General features: G+C 42.0%; 1 protein-coding gene across 2 annotated transcripts in view; it reads right to left on the bottom strand.

Moving 5' to 3' along the window:
• The window catches only part of MAP3K21 (mitogen-activated protein kinase kinase kinase 21), a 36,821-nt gene that overhangs the window by 17,010 nt on the left and 3,807 nt on the right, over positions 1-16,004 (bottom strand). For both annotated transcript variants that reach the window (XM_081186205.1, XM_081186206.1), the window contains exon 2: positions 927-1,107. In XM_081186205.1, the coding sequence (XP_081042331.1) occupies positions 927-1,107 (181 nt within the window). The remainder of the gene's footprint in view (positions 1-926; positions 1,108-16,004) is intronic.

Below are 16,004 nucleotides of genomic sequence, written 5' to 3'. Positions count from 1 at the left end.
CAAACACACCGCAACAAAGGCTATGCCATTGCCATGCTCTACATCCTTTCAGCACATGGTTGCAGCTAAATGAAATGTCTTACAGCCACAGGCAAATGAAAATCCAGCTACATAAATAAGTATTCTGCATATCTGAAAGTGGTTTCATCATATTTGTTTCCATAAAGCCTTCACTTTGCAGCCCACAAAAAAGGAAGAATGAACTGAATAATTCCTTTAAGTGTTTAAGATGGATGCTTGATCTCACTGCTGCTGTTGTTTTACTGTTGCTCTGGTGGTTGTGGGTTTTCACCTGCCTTGTTTTAATTATACTGTAAATGAAACCTGGATAGCTCAGTTGGTTAAGAGTGTAGAGCTGGTAACATCAAGGTTGCAGGTTCGATCCAAGCTGCATATTCCTGCATTGCAGCAGGTTGGAGTAGATAATCCTCAGAGTCCCTTCCAACTCTACAATTCTATGATTCTATGAAACTGTTTTACGCATGAAGGGATGAGTGGGGTGGTGGTGGTTCTGCCTGGCAAGCAAAAGTACTTTACCAGACAGAACAATTGCCTTAGTGCAAAGTTGAATTCCTCTCCTTGTATATCTGCCCTCATCTTTCAGGTGTTAAAAAATGCACATAGGCGTATAGAGGGATATTCCTCCTGCTCTCTAGAATGCAATATAGTGAGAACCAATATAGTGAGAAGTATAGTGAGAACCATTAAGGGAAGCCTAGAATCAGCAGAGTCCCAGAGTTACTGACTGGGTGAGGTTTAGGAGCCAGGACCTTGTAAGTTGTGTACACCTTGGTAGTGCTCCTCACTTGCAGCATGTACCAGGCACCACCCCAGAAACAACCACACAACTTTAGGTTGCTTCAAATTTCATCCAGCTGTACAAAAGTTATTAAAAAAAATAAAGAGAATATTGAAAACATAATTACCTCCAGATATCACTTCCTTTAGAAAACATGGATGATTTGATAACTTCAGGTGCCATCCATGCATAGGTTCCCGCAGCACTCATTTTAGTTGTTCTATGCCACTCTCTAGCCAAGCCAAAGTCTGTAATCTTCAGTGTTTTGTTATGAATATCATCATTCTCTATCTTCTCAAGCAACAGAACTGAAAAAGGGGGGGGGATGTATAGATCATCATTAATATGAACTTGACCCATCTGGAAATGCAAGCATAATCCGTCTGCAGCCAATATGGAGCCAAGTGTTTCCCTTTTTAGAAATTAATGTTAAAATTTTTATTTAATAAATAAAACTAGGACAACGTGGATTTAGCTCATAGTAAGAGGTTCAGAGTGCAATTCATCAAGGATTAAAGCTGTGCCTGTCCCACCCCCCAAAAAAACTGATGGTTTGAGTAGATGCATATGCTTTGAATGATGATTTACTAACATAAGGTGTGGAATGTTGAAGGAGTAAACACCTACAATTAAGAGAGTTCAGGTGTCACACTAAACCATAGTTTAGCATAATGTGAATAAGCTGCCCGGAACCTTAGACTTGTGTGCTTCCCTTCTCCTGAGTAACTAGTTTCAATGACTAATTAACAGTAACTACAGTTTGTCAGTTCAGATGATATGACAAGCTGAGGTTAATGGAAGCCAGAAGCAAAAGCTGGCAAACTCATCCCAGGATTGGGAAGGAGACAGATGGTTACATGAGTCAGAAGCTCACTATATCCTACTAAACTGCAGTTTAGTGTGGTGTTGAAATACACTAAATAGTGCAGATTCAATTTCCAATTTTGGAGCTAATTCTCCTCACAGTTTAACCTAGTGATTGATGAATTGCAGCAGAAGATTTATGTCAGAATCCTCACGCATACAAAACTAGTGAATCACAGAGGCAGCTAAACTAGAACTACGACGCTGAAATTTCTCATATCCAGTTCACACTATCGTTGCCAACAGCAGGAACTATGTTTAAGCACTTGAGACAGACATGGTTCAAAGTCCAGTTTACAGATAATGAATTGCGATTAAGTTCTTTTCCTGGCCATATAAATTGCAAAGCACCATTAACAGGTAACCAGTTAAAACTATCTAGGGCTGTGGAATGCGTTCAAGCAAAAGGCAAGGTGACCTCTAACCCTTGCAACTGTGGAGAATGTTTAATATTTTACTATTCATGTATGCATTTATTTAAAAGAAGAAGACTCTGTCACTGATCCATAACAGTGTGCCTTGAGGCACAAGTGAAGTACTGAATAAAATTATATTGAAACTCAGTGCCCATGACAGAAATAATTAGAAGCAGGAAAATGTGGTGAACGTAGTGATATGAACTTGCTGCCCTTTGTACTTTAATGAAAGGCCTATTGTTTTGCATTCTACACAGGCAAAGCAAAATTCCACAAATTCCATGTCAGTCAATCTGACCGAAACCAAACACAAACTGACTTGGAAAGGTAATAACTGGCATATGGCCAGGTTTCATTTTAATGGGAAAGAGGGGGCAGCAGGGAAGAACTATTTCCCATAAGCAGGATGAAGAATTGCAGTCACTACATATACTTTGTATAATTCCCCCCCTCCCTCCCGTTTGTCAAATTGGGTGGCAGAGCACTTGACATAAACAAACTAAATAGGCGCCAGTGCCTCGTGACTGAACAAATTCTTGTGGTCTGTTGCTTAGCAACCTGTGCTAGACCATCCCTTTTGGACTTCTACAGATATTTGCCCCTCATTAGCTTCATATCAAAACAAGTGACCTTTGCAACCTTGGGCTTATTCTGTGCACTCAACCATACGTGACTGAAGTTCACAAATAGCAGATGCAGAATCTGGAAGTTACTTTAACACACATGCTATATGATTCAGGTGAGGGACTCTGCATGCAAAATGCTCCACCAAAACGAAAACAATTTGTAGAACTTGATCACTAAAATCACAATGTCAATATTTGCCATTCCGACTTCAGATTGAGCCCAATCCTAAAGGCTACACTTTGCAAACATTTACTTTGACGCTAAGAGAACTCAGGAGGAAAGTGTGCTTTCAGAACTAGTACTATGTCCATAACATTAACATATTTTAGAACGCACCTCCATAGCATCAAGCCCAATTACGGTACTAACGTGTATTTTGTGTATGCGTGCCACTTACTGGTATTTACCAATTCCTATTTAAAATTTGGGTGCACAGAGCCATTTAAAAACCTACTCCTTTGGATTAATAGCCATAACATTTTAAAACAAGACTAATTCAATATACACACAATAAGTTATAAGATTATCTGTAACAAACCAAGGATGATTGTAGTAGAGGAGCTACATGTAAGTCGCTCTTTTCCATTTAAATCTCTCCCATTCCTTGGTGGAGTGTACTACCACTCCATGGGTCCTGTGAGTGCAAACATCACTTCCCTTAGGGAAGAAACCACAGCAGATGCTATAAAACTACATGAATTTGGGGAAGAAACAAGATACCACTCAGCAAGCACATCAATCCATCAATATGCTACAGCCAATAAACTAAAAATAAAAAGTATACAGCACACAAGAATCTCAGAGCAAAACAGATTGTTCTTCTGTGTCACTTTATAGGCATATAAAACTACTATGATATCGAGTGAGTCCTTGCTAAGACAGCCTGTCCAGTCTCAGGTGGTGAATTCTTCTCACTGATAGATACCTGCAAGTGATACCTTTGGGTTTGTAACTTCCATTGGATATTTAACATAAAACTGAACTGGTCTGCCAGGTAGTTTGGTCAACAAAGGGCTAATCAATCATATGCTGCAAAACTCCAGCATAGAAATCACATGTTCTATAAATTCTACCTCTTGATTATTACAGGGGCTTACCCTTAAGGAAAGAGGAGCAGCAGCATACATGCCTCAAAACACTTGGGATGAAAGAACATGAAATCTGGCTGTGAGAAAATCTCTACAATGCATAACAACAACACAGCCAAGCACATAGTAAAAGTGTGATCACCTGAAGTTTGAGAGTACAGATAGTTTTGTGATGAGTCGCAGGGACATAATGAACCCAAAGCCCTTTGCAATCTGGCCGTAATGTTGGGTTGAAAGTGTGACAATAAACTGGGCGGAAAGGCGTTCAAATTTCTCCTAGAGAGCCACCCATTATTGGCAAGTCAGCGAAGTGTTTCATGGTAATTATGCAACAGCACAATTACTGATTGGCAAAAGAAAGCTAATGCTGTATATGCAGTATGCAAGTACAAAATGCAAGGTTACATACTACCCCAGGCTTCCCCAGCCTCAGCCCTCCAGATGTTTTTGGCCTACAACTCCCATGATCCCTAGCTAGCAGGACCAGTGGTCAGGGATGCTGGGAATTGTAGTCTCAAAACATCTGGAGGGCCAAGGTTGAGGAAGCCTGTGCTACCCTGTAGCAACATATGCCTTGATTATCTGCACTAAATTGGCTGATGGTGGTCCGTTTATTGTGCGGGGAGCAAGGAACAAGATGATACTATTGGTAAATTTAGGGCATTGCTTTATCAAATCACAAATCTCTGCCCTCCCATATTCCCTTCAGCTTGGCAGACAAGTTACAATGGGCCATGCAAATCCATAGAAGTGTCAGATTGCACTATGCTTTTCAGGATAACCCACCATCAAGTTTGATAGTTGCTTGTGGGATATTAACATGGCCATACCTGTATCTATCAAGCCTACTGGATCTCGATGCAGCTTTAACCAACAAATCATAATCAGCAATGGAGGTACAGCTGTTGAACTTGGTGGATGATCACAGGATTTTATGGGTCACACTGTTCCTGGACTATCTCACACATTCTCTCTGTCTCTCTCTGCCTTGCTTGTGTTCATTTCAGTCTGCTAAGTGCCAACACTCACAGATTAAAGAGCACCCCATCTCAATATCCATTTATTATTGCTTGGGTGTTTGTTTGTTTTTTATGCAATTCTCCCTCCATCCCCCTTCCTCCTCCAAATCTCCCCCTTGTCCATAACATACAATGAGAAAACTGGTGGTGGAATGTACTGGGATGGGGAAGGGGGAGAGAGGCATTGGTGAGTGTGGACATTCACCATATCACAAAGATGTATTCCAGCCCATGTCTCTTTTTGTAGATTTTATTATGGCAGCTCTCATGACCAACAAGACAAGCTATTGCTTAATAAATAATCATCATCATCATCTTATTTTTTTCTAGCCCGCCCATCTGGCTGGGTTTCCCCAGCCACTCTGGGCGGCTTACAGCACATACAAAAACACAGTAAAATGTTAAACATTTAAAACTTCTTGACACAGGGCTGCCTTCAGATGTCTTCTAAAAGTTGTGTAGTTCTTTATTTCCTTGACATCTGATGGGAGGGTTTTCCACTGGTGTTCCTATCATTTTAAGAAGCCATTTGCTCAAGGTTCATGACATTTTATATCTTATCTAGAAGAACTGCCCATGATTAAACTTTGTGCTCTATAGGAAAGGCGTGGATCCAGACCAAGTTAGTGATGCTTAGAGCCCACTGAAATCTACATGGAAACCTCAAGTCGCATTAAGTTCCACAAAACCAAATGGAGTTTTAATTTGCTCTGAATCCAACCCCCAAATTCTGTGTTTTCAGTCACTTTAGATGAAATACGTCATTGCTATTCTTGCCTTTGTAGATAATAATTGTTGAAAATATGAGTTAAAGAACAGCATTATGCAGCTAGGAGCATTAACATTCTGACAATAACTTTACACAAAATACAGGTTTCAAAATTGTTTCATTTCTTGAGTAACAACCTACAAGACACAAGACATTGCTGCTGCTGCAGTGCTTTGGAGGAAGCAGGGAGAAAGCTGGCTGGCTTATCAGGCTTGAGTTAAAAGCACACCTGCAAAAGTAAACACTTCATTAGCACTGAAAAGAACAAAGCAGAGTTGTTCTGCCAACACTGGCATGTCTGGGTCTGAAGCTGCAGCATTAGGTAGAGAAAGAGCCCCTTGGCAATAAACTTTGCAGTGAGTAACTGATTTGGAGTTTTCATTTTAGAATTCTAAGCTAGTTTCTCAATGGACATCTGAGTCATTTATGAAACAGGGGGAGGAAAAGCTCCTTGCTAAAATGAAGTACCTATTTTATTTCAAAGATCAGCAAGTGAAGTCGTGCCCCTGTGAAAAACCTGAGCCTCACAATGGTGGGAGAAACTTTCTCAACTTGCAGAATAATTTCACACTACCAAAGATGCAGTCCTTTTGTACTTGCACATCCATCAAATTCCTGCAATGAACTGAAAATCTTGTGTCCTCCCCGTCCCTCCTGGCTGATACATGCATATTTTGGCCTCCTCTGCCAAGCTCATCTGCATTTACTTAAGTCTCCCATGTCCTTCAGCCCACTCTTTCTGCCTGGCTTCTTCAAGCTACAGTGGTACTTCGGGTTAAGTACTTACCGTATTTTTTGCACCATAACACTCACTTTTTTCCTCCTAAAAAGTAAGGGGAAATGTCTGCGCGTGTTATGGAGGGAATGCCTATGGGTGGCATGCCTACGGATTTTCCTCCTCTAAAAACTACGTGCGTGTTATGGTCGGGTGCGTGTTATAGAGCGAAAAATACGGTAATTCGTTCTGGAGGTCTGTTCTTAACCTGAAACTGTTCTTAACCTGAAGCACCACTTTAGCTAATGGGGCCTCCTGCTGCTGCCGCGCCGCCGGAGCACGATTTATGTTCTCATCCTGAAGCAAAGTTCTTAACCTGAGATACTATTTCTGGGTTAGCAGAGTCTGTAACCTGAAACGTATGTAACCTGAAGTGTACGTAACCCGAGGTACCAGTGTATTAAAGGTTTCAAGGCTTTTCTCTATTGAGCCACCTTCCAGACCATCCCATCAAATGGGCATCTTTAGCAGAAATATGTGACATGGTACAGTATGAATTAAAATTCAGATATAGCACAATCCTGCCACTCATCAGGAAGTAGCTGGATAGGTTATTGCAGGAGTAAGCAATGTGGTGCCTCCACATATTGTTGGAATACAATTCTCATTATCTGACCATTAACCATGGTCAGGGAGACTGATGGGAGTTGGAGTTCAACAACATCTGGAAAGCACCACACTGGCTGCCCCTGGGTTACAAGTTTTTAATATTAGTTTTTTTAAAATGCACGGGGCCTTTGATATAGCTCCAAATATAGTCCCCACACTTTTACTGACCAAACCAGGTATAACCAGCAGAGGTCTGGCATCTTGTATTAGAACTTTGTTACCTTACAAGCGACTCGTGAATTCAAGATTAGTAACAGAAGAACTTGAATTTTCTACAGAAAGATTAAGTGGACAGATGATAAACAAAGAAGTTATTTGTTAAGCCATATTAAAATAATTAGCTCATTGGCAGTGAAGGGCTTTTAGATGGTACCACCTTCACATGGATTGTTGCCATGGGGACTGGCTCTTTTCAGTGCTTATTTGTGGGCAAGTAACATCTTAACCAGGTCCTCAAACTTTTGCCTTTCAGGGCAAAAGTTGATTTTTCAAGAGGTGTAGCCATATTAGTCTTTTGCAGCAAAAACTACTGCGAGCCTTGTGGAACCTTGAAAGAGTAACAAATCTATTATGACATAAGCTTTTGTGGACTAGATCTTGTCTACAAAAGCTTATGCCATAACAAATTTGTTAGTCTTTAAAGTGTCACAAGACTCTTTGTTACTTTGTTTATGCACATAAAACAAATACGCATATGCAAATACAGAATGGTGCTGCAATGATAATATGGGGCCACAGAGGCAGTGGCCGGGAGGGTAGAAAAGATTCAACTTGCCAAAACATATCTTGCTGTTGAGTGTGTCTCTTGGAGCAGGATGCAAGGCCCTATGAATTATTTCTAGCATGTAGAATTTTTCGTTTGCAGGAGGTGCATAGAGCTGATGTTACAGTTCTGTTTCATGTTATTAGTATCTTAATAAGTTCGTCAGCTTTTGAATGACTGTATTACTGTAAAATTAAAATAATCTTACTGTTTGAAACATGCATGGAAAGAACTGTTGCACTCAGCTTCGAGAGTAAGAAAATACACCCTTTAAACAAAATGCAATACCTTTTTTTGGCCCTTTTGTGGAGACGTTATCTATAACACATGATTTAAGGAAATGAGCATGTATACAAATCTGTATGTGTGGGGTTTTCATTTTTAAAAATTTGTTTCTAATTTTAGCTTTTATTACAGTTTCTATGTATATTTTATATTCACTCTAAATTATTTACAATAAAATTGTATACAATTTGTATACAGCTTAGTACACAGATTCTGTTAAAGAAATAAAAACAAACATATTTGTACAGACATGTATAGTTTTCTACAGAATGCTGTGATGGACCTAGAACCAATTGCATTAAAAACCACAAACATATGAATGGAGGTCAATCCTATCATCAGTGAATGCTAAAATGGAATTCCCATGCTCTGGAAATATGCCTCTGATGTCCAGACGTTGGGACAAAAAAAGAAATAGTAATCTCCATCATATTTTGAGTTTCCTGAGACATCTGGCTGGCAGCTGCTGAAGATAAAATGATAGACCAGGTAATCCTTTAATCTGATCCAGGACAACACTTCTAATGTGCTTATACATGTGCAGAACAGCTATGGAAAGTTTATAAACTAAACCAAATAGAAGTGCTGGTTACTCAGCAAGGAAAGCAAAAATAATCCATTTCAAGAATCTGTAGGTCAGGGAGCAAGACAAATATTGTTTAGACTAGAACAAAGGTATTCTATGATGGAAACCTTTACAGTGGTACCTCGGCTTAAGAACAGTCCGGTTTAAGAACGATTTGGTTTACAAACTCCGCAAAACCGTAAATAGTGTCTTGGTTTGAGAACTTTACCTCGGTCTAAGAACAGAATCCGAAAGGTGGAAGGGCACTGGCGGTGGGAAGCCTCATTACGGAAAGTGTGCCTTGGTTTAAGAATGGTTTTGTTTTAAGAACAAACTTCTATGGTTTCTGGTCTAGTTTGTCAGAAATAATGTCACCCCAAAAAATAAAAACAAAGAAATGCTTGACTTTGCCTGTCATTAACGCATAGAGGTTCTGCCAGATCTAGCAGAAAGGGATGTGATTGACCTATCACATCAATACAATTCCCAAGGGATTGCTTCCTTATTATTTTCTCATGCATCCTCTATTGCATCACCGACTATCCCCACGCAGAGCAAAAGAAGCACTAGTATAATGCCTAGCAATCAATAAGCCTTTGGGTGCATAAGGCAGGGTGTGGGTGGAGAGAAATTATTACATTTGTCATAATTTCTAATCAAACCTCAAGGGAAAGGCTATCTAATCGCAGCATATGTGCTTGGCTTTAAGATGAGACAATAATGGAATGCTCAGTTTCAGGAGTCATAAAGGAAGCTGACTAAAAGGAAGTTCAGGGTAGCCTGGGCATTTCCTGTGCTTTGCTGGCCCAAACTGAAGCAGCTTGTTCCTATAAATGACCTGCACCTTCCCTTCATTATTCTAGGCAGAAGAACTCTGCTGCAGAACCTCAACATATGTAGCCACCTCTAACCATTACACAGTTTTATGATTCCCCTCCCAAGAAAATCCCACCATATAGTACAATATTATTTAATGCAAAACAGCTAATAATTAAAGTAGTAGCAGGAATGGCTAATGGGTTTGCTCTGCTAAGCAGCTGCAGGTGGGCCAAGTATGCATGGCAAGTCTCTGGCAACCTCCTAAATATGCCACTAGCCTTCTTATTTAGTTGCTTTCTTTTCCTGTCATAGTCACTATATCTTTCTTCTCATCTATGCTGCACAACACTGTGCTGTATCATGGGGTCACTCGCTCATTCCCTTACACACTTTGCCTCTCTGAAAGGCCACCAGCCTGCTTGTTAGGCTGGGGAGAGAACTTGGCAGCTATTCCTTATGCATCCCCATTCCTTCTTGACACCAAGTGGAAACACTCCTGACACGGACTCTGGGTTCCTATCCTTTTGGTACCTTCAATGCTGACTGTATTTTAATCTAATGAACTCGTCTCTGTTGTTGTCCAGCTTCTTTTATGACATTATGTTACTTTGTCTTAAATTATGTAGGCCAGCCGATCATAGCTGTTATTGTGGAAGCTGGAATATAAATTATTTAAAAAATATATAAGAATTAAAATGAGTTTTTTGAAATTAAGGCTTAGTGGTACAGAATCATAGAATCATAGAGTTGGAAGAGACCACAAGGGCCATCGAGTCCAACCCCCTGTCAAGCAGGAAACACCATCAGAGCACTCCTGACATATGGTTGTCAAGCCTCTGCTTAAAGACCTCCAAAGAAGGAGACTCTACCAAACTCCTTGGCAGCAAATTCCACTGTCAAACAGCTCTTGCTGTCAGGAAGTTCTTCCTAATGTTTAGGTGGAATCTTCTTTCTTGTAGTTTGGATCCATTGCTCCGTGTCCGCTTCTCTAGAGCAGCAGAAAACAACCTTTCTCCCTCCTCTATGTGACATCCTTTTATATATTTGAACATGGCTATCATATCACCCCTTAACCTCCTCTTCTCCAGGCTAAACATACCCAGCTCCCTTAGCTGTTCCTCATAAGGCACCGTTTCCAGGCCGTTGACCATTTTGGTTGCCCTCCTCTGGACACGTTCCAGTTTGTCAGTGTCCTTCTTGAACTGTGGTACCCAGAACTGGACACAGTACTCCAGGTGAGGTCTGACCAGAGCAGAATACAGTGGCATTATTACTTCCCTTGATCTAGATGCTATACTCCTATTGATGCAGCCCAGAATTGCATTGGCTTTTTTAGCTGCCGCGTCACACTGTTGGCTCATGTCAAGTTTGTGGTCAACCAAGACTCCTAGATCCTTTTCACATGTACTGCTCTCAAGCCAGGTGTCACCCATCTTGTATTTTTGCCTCTCATTTTTTTTGCCCAAGTGCAATGCTTTACATTTCTCCCTGTTAAAATTCATCTTGTTTGTTTTTGCCCAGTTCTCTAATCTGTCAAGGTCGTTTTGAAGTGTGATCCTGTCCTCTGGGGTGTTAGCCACCCCTCCCAGTTTGGTGTCATCTGCAAATTTGATCAGGATGCCCTTGAGTCCATCATCCAAGTCGTTGATAAAGATGTTGAATAAGACCGGGCCCAAGACAGAACCCTGTGGCACACTACTAGTCACTCTTCTCCAGGATGAAGAGGAACCATTGATGAGCACCATTTGGGTTCGGTCAGTCAGCCAGTTACAAATCCACTGAGTGGTCAAGACCGCATTTTACCAGCTTCTTTACAAGAATATCATGGGGCACCTTGTCAAATGCCTTGCTGAAATCAAGGTAGGCTACATCCACTGCGTTCCCTTCATCTACCAGGCTTGTAATTCTGTCAAAAAACGAGATCAGGTTAGTCTGACATGACTTATTTTTCAGAAATCCATGCTGACTATTGGTGATCACAGCATTCCTTTCTAGGTGCTCACAGACTGTTTGCTTAATGATCTGCTCCAGAATCTTCCCTGGTATTGATGTCAGACTGACTGGGCGGTAATTATTTGGGTCCTCTCTTTTCCCCTTTTTGAAAATAGGGACAACATTTGCCCTCCTCCAGTCTGCCGGGACTTCACCTGTTCTCCAGGAATTCTCAAAGATGACTGCCAGTGGTTCTGAGATCACACCTGCCAGTTGTTTTAATACTCTTGGATGCAGTTCATCTGGCCCTGGAGACTTGAATACATCTAAACTAGCCAAGTATTCTTGTACTATCTCCTTAGTTATTCTGGGCTGTGTTTCCTCTGCTGAATCATTTGCTCCAAATTCTTCTCAGGCATTGTTTTCTTTATCGGAGAAGACTGAGGCAAAGAAGGGATTGAGGAGTTCAGCCCTTTCTGTGTCCCCTGTTTGCATTTCATCATCTTCTCCTCTGAGTTACCCCACTGTTTCTTTGTTCTTCCTTTTGCTACAAACATACCCATAAAAGCCTTTTTTGTTGCTTTTAACCTCTCTAGCAAGCCTGAGTTCATTCTGTGCTTTAGCTTTTCTGACTTTGTGTCTACACGTGCAGGCTATTTGTTTGAATTCCTCTTTGGTGGTTTCCCCCCTTTTCCATTTTTTGTACACATCCTTTTTTAATCTTAACTCAGTTAAAAGTTCTTTAGATAGCCACCCTGGCTTCTTTAGGCACCTTCCATGTTTCCGTCTCATTGGTATTGCCTGAAGTTGTGCTTTTACTATCTCCCTCTTAACAAACTCCCAGCCATCATGAACTCCCTTTCCTTTTAGTATTACTGTCCATGGGATCTCACCCAGCACTTCCCTAAGTTTTATGAAGTCGGCTTTCTTAAAGTCAAGAAATTGAGTCCTAGTATGCTTGGCTGCTCCTTTCCGCTGTATAGTAAACTTCAGAAGAGCATGATCACTCGTGCCTAATGATCCTTCCACTTCTACCCCACTAACCAGGTCATCAACATTGGTTAGGACCAGATCTAAAATGGCTGTTCCTCTTGTTGCTTCTCCCACTTTCTGGACAATGAAGTTGTCTGCAAGGCCAGTGAGGAATCTGTTTGACCTTATGCTCTTGGCTGAGTTTGACATCCAACAAATATCTGGGTAATTGAAGTCCCCCATTACTAATATCTCCCTTCCTTTTGCATGCTTGGCCATCTGTTCCAGGAAGGCATCATCTATGTCCTCCGTTTGGCTTGGGGATCTATAGTAAACTCCCACAATGAGGTCACTGTTATTCTTCTCTCCCTTAATTTTGACCCAAATGCTCTCACTTTGGCTTTGAGGTTCTAAATCTTGGATCTCTTCACAAGTATACACATCCCTGACATATAACGCCACTCCTCCTCCTTTCTTGTCTGGTCTGTTTCTCTGAAATATATTGTATCCCCCCATTATTACATTCCAATTGTGGGACTTATCCCACCAGGTTTCAGTGATGCCTATTATGTCATATTTAGTTTGCTGTACCAAGAGCTCAAGCTCATCTTGTTTATTTCCCATGCTTTGCGCATTAGTGTACAGACATTGAAGTCCATTAATCATTCCCCCGTGTCTCTTATTTAAGGATTTTTTCCTCCCACCACTAGGTCTGCGTGCTGTTTGCTCCATTTGGGCTATGACATTTGGATGATCATCTTCATCAATTGATAGACTCCTACCTTCAGGGGCACTGTCTCCCTCCCCCACATTAGTCAGTTTAAAGCCCTCCTGATGAGGTTTCTGAGATTTTTGGCAAAAACATTCCTCCGAACCGTTGTGAGGTGCAGCCCATCGCTTGCCAGAAGTCCATCTTCAAGAAACTGCAGTCTGTGATCTAAGAATCCAAACCGTTCCTGTTTACACCATTTGCGAAGCCAGCTGTTCACTTCCACTATTTTTCCCTCTCTCCCTGGGCCACATCGTTCAACTGGGAGGACAGATGAGATGACAATTTGTGCATTTAATTGCTTCAATTTCCTGCCCAGAGCCTCATAGTCTCTTTTGATCTTCTGGAGGCTATTGCTTGCAGTGTCATTGGTTCCCACATGAACCAAGAGGAAGGGGTATTTGTCAGTGGGTTTTATGATTCCTTGCAGTCGTTCAGTTACATCTTGGATCTTAGCCCCGGGGAGACAGCACACTTCCCAAGACATCTTGTCAGGCCCACAGATCACTGCTTCTGTTCCCCTCAGTAGGGAATCCCCTATCACCACTACACGCCTCCTCTTAGGTTTGGTCAGGGTTCTTCCGTGAGCTGTCTGTTCCAAGGTCGCCTGCACATTCCCTGAGGACTGACTTTGCTGCTCGTCTTCATATACCTGATCGACTGTAATGAGGGAGAGATCCTCAAATGGAGTCTGCTCTTCGTCTTCCATGCTAGGGGAGAGGACCTCAAAACGATTGTGTATTTCTAAACAATAAGAGCGAACCCTGGGCCTCCTACTTCTTTGAGTCACATTTCTCCATATATCTGGCTCCTGTGTTGGTGAACTAGCCTCCTTCTCAGGGGAGTCCCCTGTCTCCTCCTTGGTGGAGGCGGTGTGCTCTGTTGCTTCCAAGAAGAGCTCCAGCTCTCTAATTCTTTGGAGCGTAGCTACACGTTCCTCCAGTTGCTCTGGACTTTGTCTTCTAAGAGGGCAATCAACATGCAATTGCTGCAGGTAAAGCTGCCTGCAACCTTTGGCAAGATGGCAAACATTGCGCAGGAACCGCAGGCGACTGCAGCTGTTCCTTCCCCCTCCATCTTGAGAATGTGTCGTTGGGGGTGGCTACAGCGGTCTTCCATCATAAAAAGCGTGAAGACAGGACAAATAACTCCCCCCCAAAAAAACCTAGGTCTCCCCCAACAAACGTTTGAGACTAGCTCCCCTAAATCTAAAAGATGGATCAAACTGCGCGCGCCGCTAGCAGCTAATCAGCCAGAAAGAAACACACACACACAAGAAAACCCTTTTTACCCCTTCTTCAGCTGCTGCCCTGCAAGCTCTGATAAGCTCCTCCCACAGCTAATCACCTGCCTCAACAGAAACCCTGCCCCTTCTGACCTTTGCACAGGGAGAGCAGCTAATCAGCCACAAAGAAACACACACACAAGAAAACCCTTTTTGCTCCTTCTTCAGCTGCTGCCCTACGTTCAGAAGGTGAAGGTACCCATTTCTCCAGATGTCAATTCTCTTCAGTTTGGTGTTTGTGTTTTACCATTGGAGCTTGCTGGCTGGACGTACTCCAAGGATGATATCCAAATTTGCCTCCAACATCTGCAAATGGGATATATGCTTATTCTCCACCCTGCAGCTTCCACCCCCCCCCCCTCAGATATGCTCCAAGTCTGGAGGATTCTTTGGACGAATCCATGACTGTTTAAAACCACAAGATACTGAAATGTATGGCATGGATCGGGCCACTGTTTCAAAATCCATATAAGGGCAATATATGTATCAGGCCAAAGAGTATGTCAGAAAATTGTATTCAACCTTTCAGGTTCCCCAAAACTTCTCATCAGGCTGAACAAAGTGAGGCAGACAGGAGAGAGGGGGAGAGAATTTTTTAAAAGTTAGCTGGTGAAAAGCTATGAGTCTGCATCCTGTAATCTTCCTAATATGGAACATGGGAGGAGGTAGCAGACATGCAAATAAGGCTCCGTAGGTGCCATGCAGGTTTCAGGTTGCATTCGGCAAGGCTTTTGGGAAGGGAGAAACTCACGATGGCCAATTCCCCATTTCTAGAAGTACAAAAACCAGCACTTCTCCTACCCTGAAGGGAACTAGCCAGATTTTGTTTACATCTCTAAAGAATTTAATTGCATCACAACCAAGCTGCCTTGCATGTAGCAAGGCTATTCTACACCATTTGTGTGTGGATCATGTTATTATTGCTGAAAAGCAATTGTGAGACCATTGTGCTAAGGCTAGAATGCAATTGGGATATATACCGTATTTTTCACTCCACAAGACGCACCTGACCATAAGACGCACCTAGTTTTTAGAGGAGGAAAGGGGGAAAGCCCCATTTTTTGAGGATCAACTCAAAATTGTTGAGCTTACTTTGCAAAGGGAAAAAATCCTGTTTTTATGGGGTTCAACTCACAGTTCTGCAGCTTCTTTAGGAAAGGAAGGGGAGCTGTTTCTACAGTTTCCAGACAGATAATCTAATCATCCAGTCACATGTCGCTGGGAAAACAAACAGCCTCCATCTGCAGAACATTCAACAATGGAGGCCGGGGCAAGGGGGCGGGGCCAGAAAGGGGGCCAGCGATCAACCACACATTCGCTCCATAAGATGCACAGACACTTCCCCTTACTTTTTAGGAGGAAAAAAGTGTGTCTTAATATGGTATTTGGTTATTCTGAAGAAAGCACAGATGGAAGGGTGTTTATGACTCAGGGGTTAAGCGTGTAACTTGGGAGCAACCCTGCACTCTAGAGATAACTACAGAATGTAGCACATCAGCATCTGCACTATCTAATCCAACCCTAAGCATGTTTATCCAGAACTTAAGTCCCACTAGGATCTATAGGACATACTTCACGGTAATATATTTAAAACTGCAACTTTGGGGCATTTTCATTTCTTCCCCAGAAATAAGGCAGTATTTAAAGA

Source organism: Podarcis bocagei (genome assembly GCF_964188305.1).
Source record: "Podarcis bocagei genome assembly, chromosome: 3".
Taxonomy (NCBI): Eukaryota; Metazoa; Chordata; class Lepidosauria; order Squamata; family Lacertidae; genus Podarcis; species Podarcis bocagei.
The sequence above is the reverse complement of the archived record's forward strand: the minus strand, read 5'-3'. Positions and strand labels throughout refer to the sequence as shown.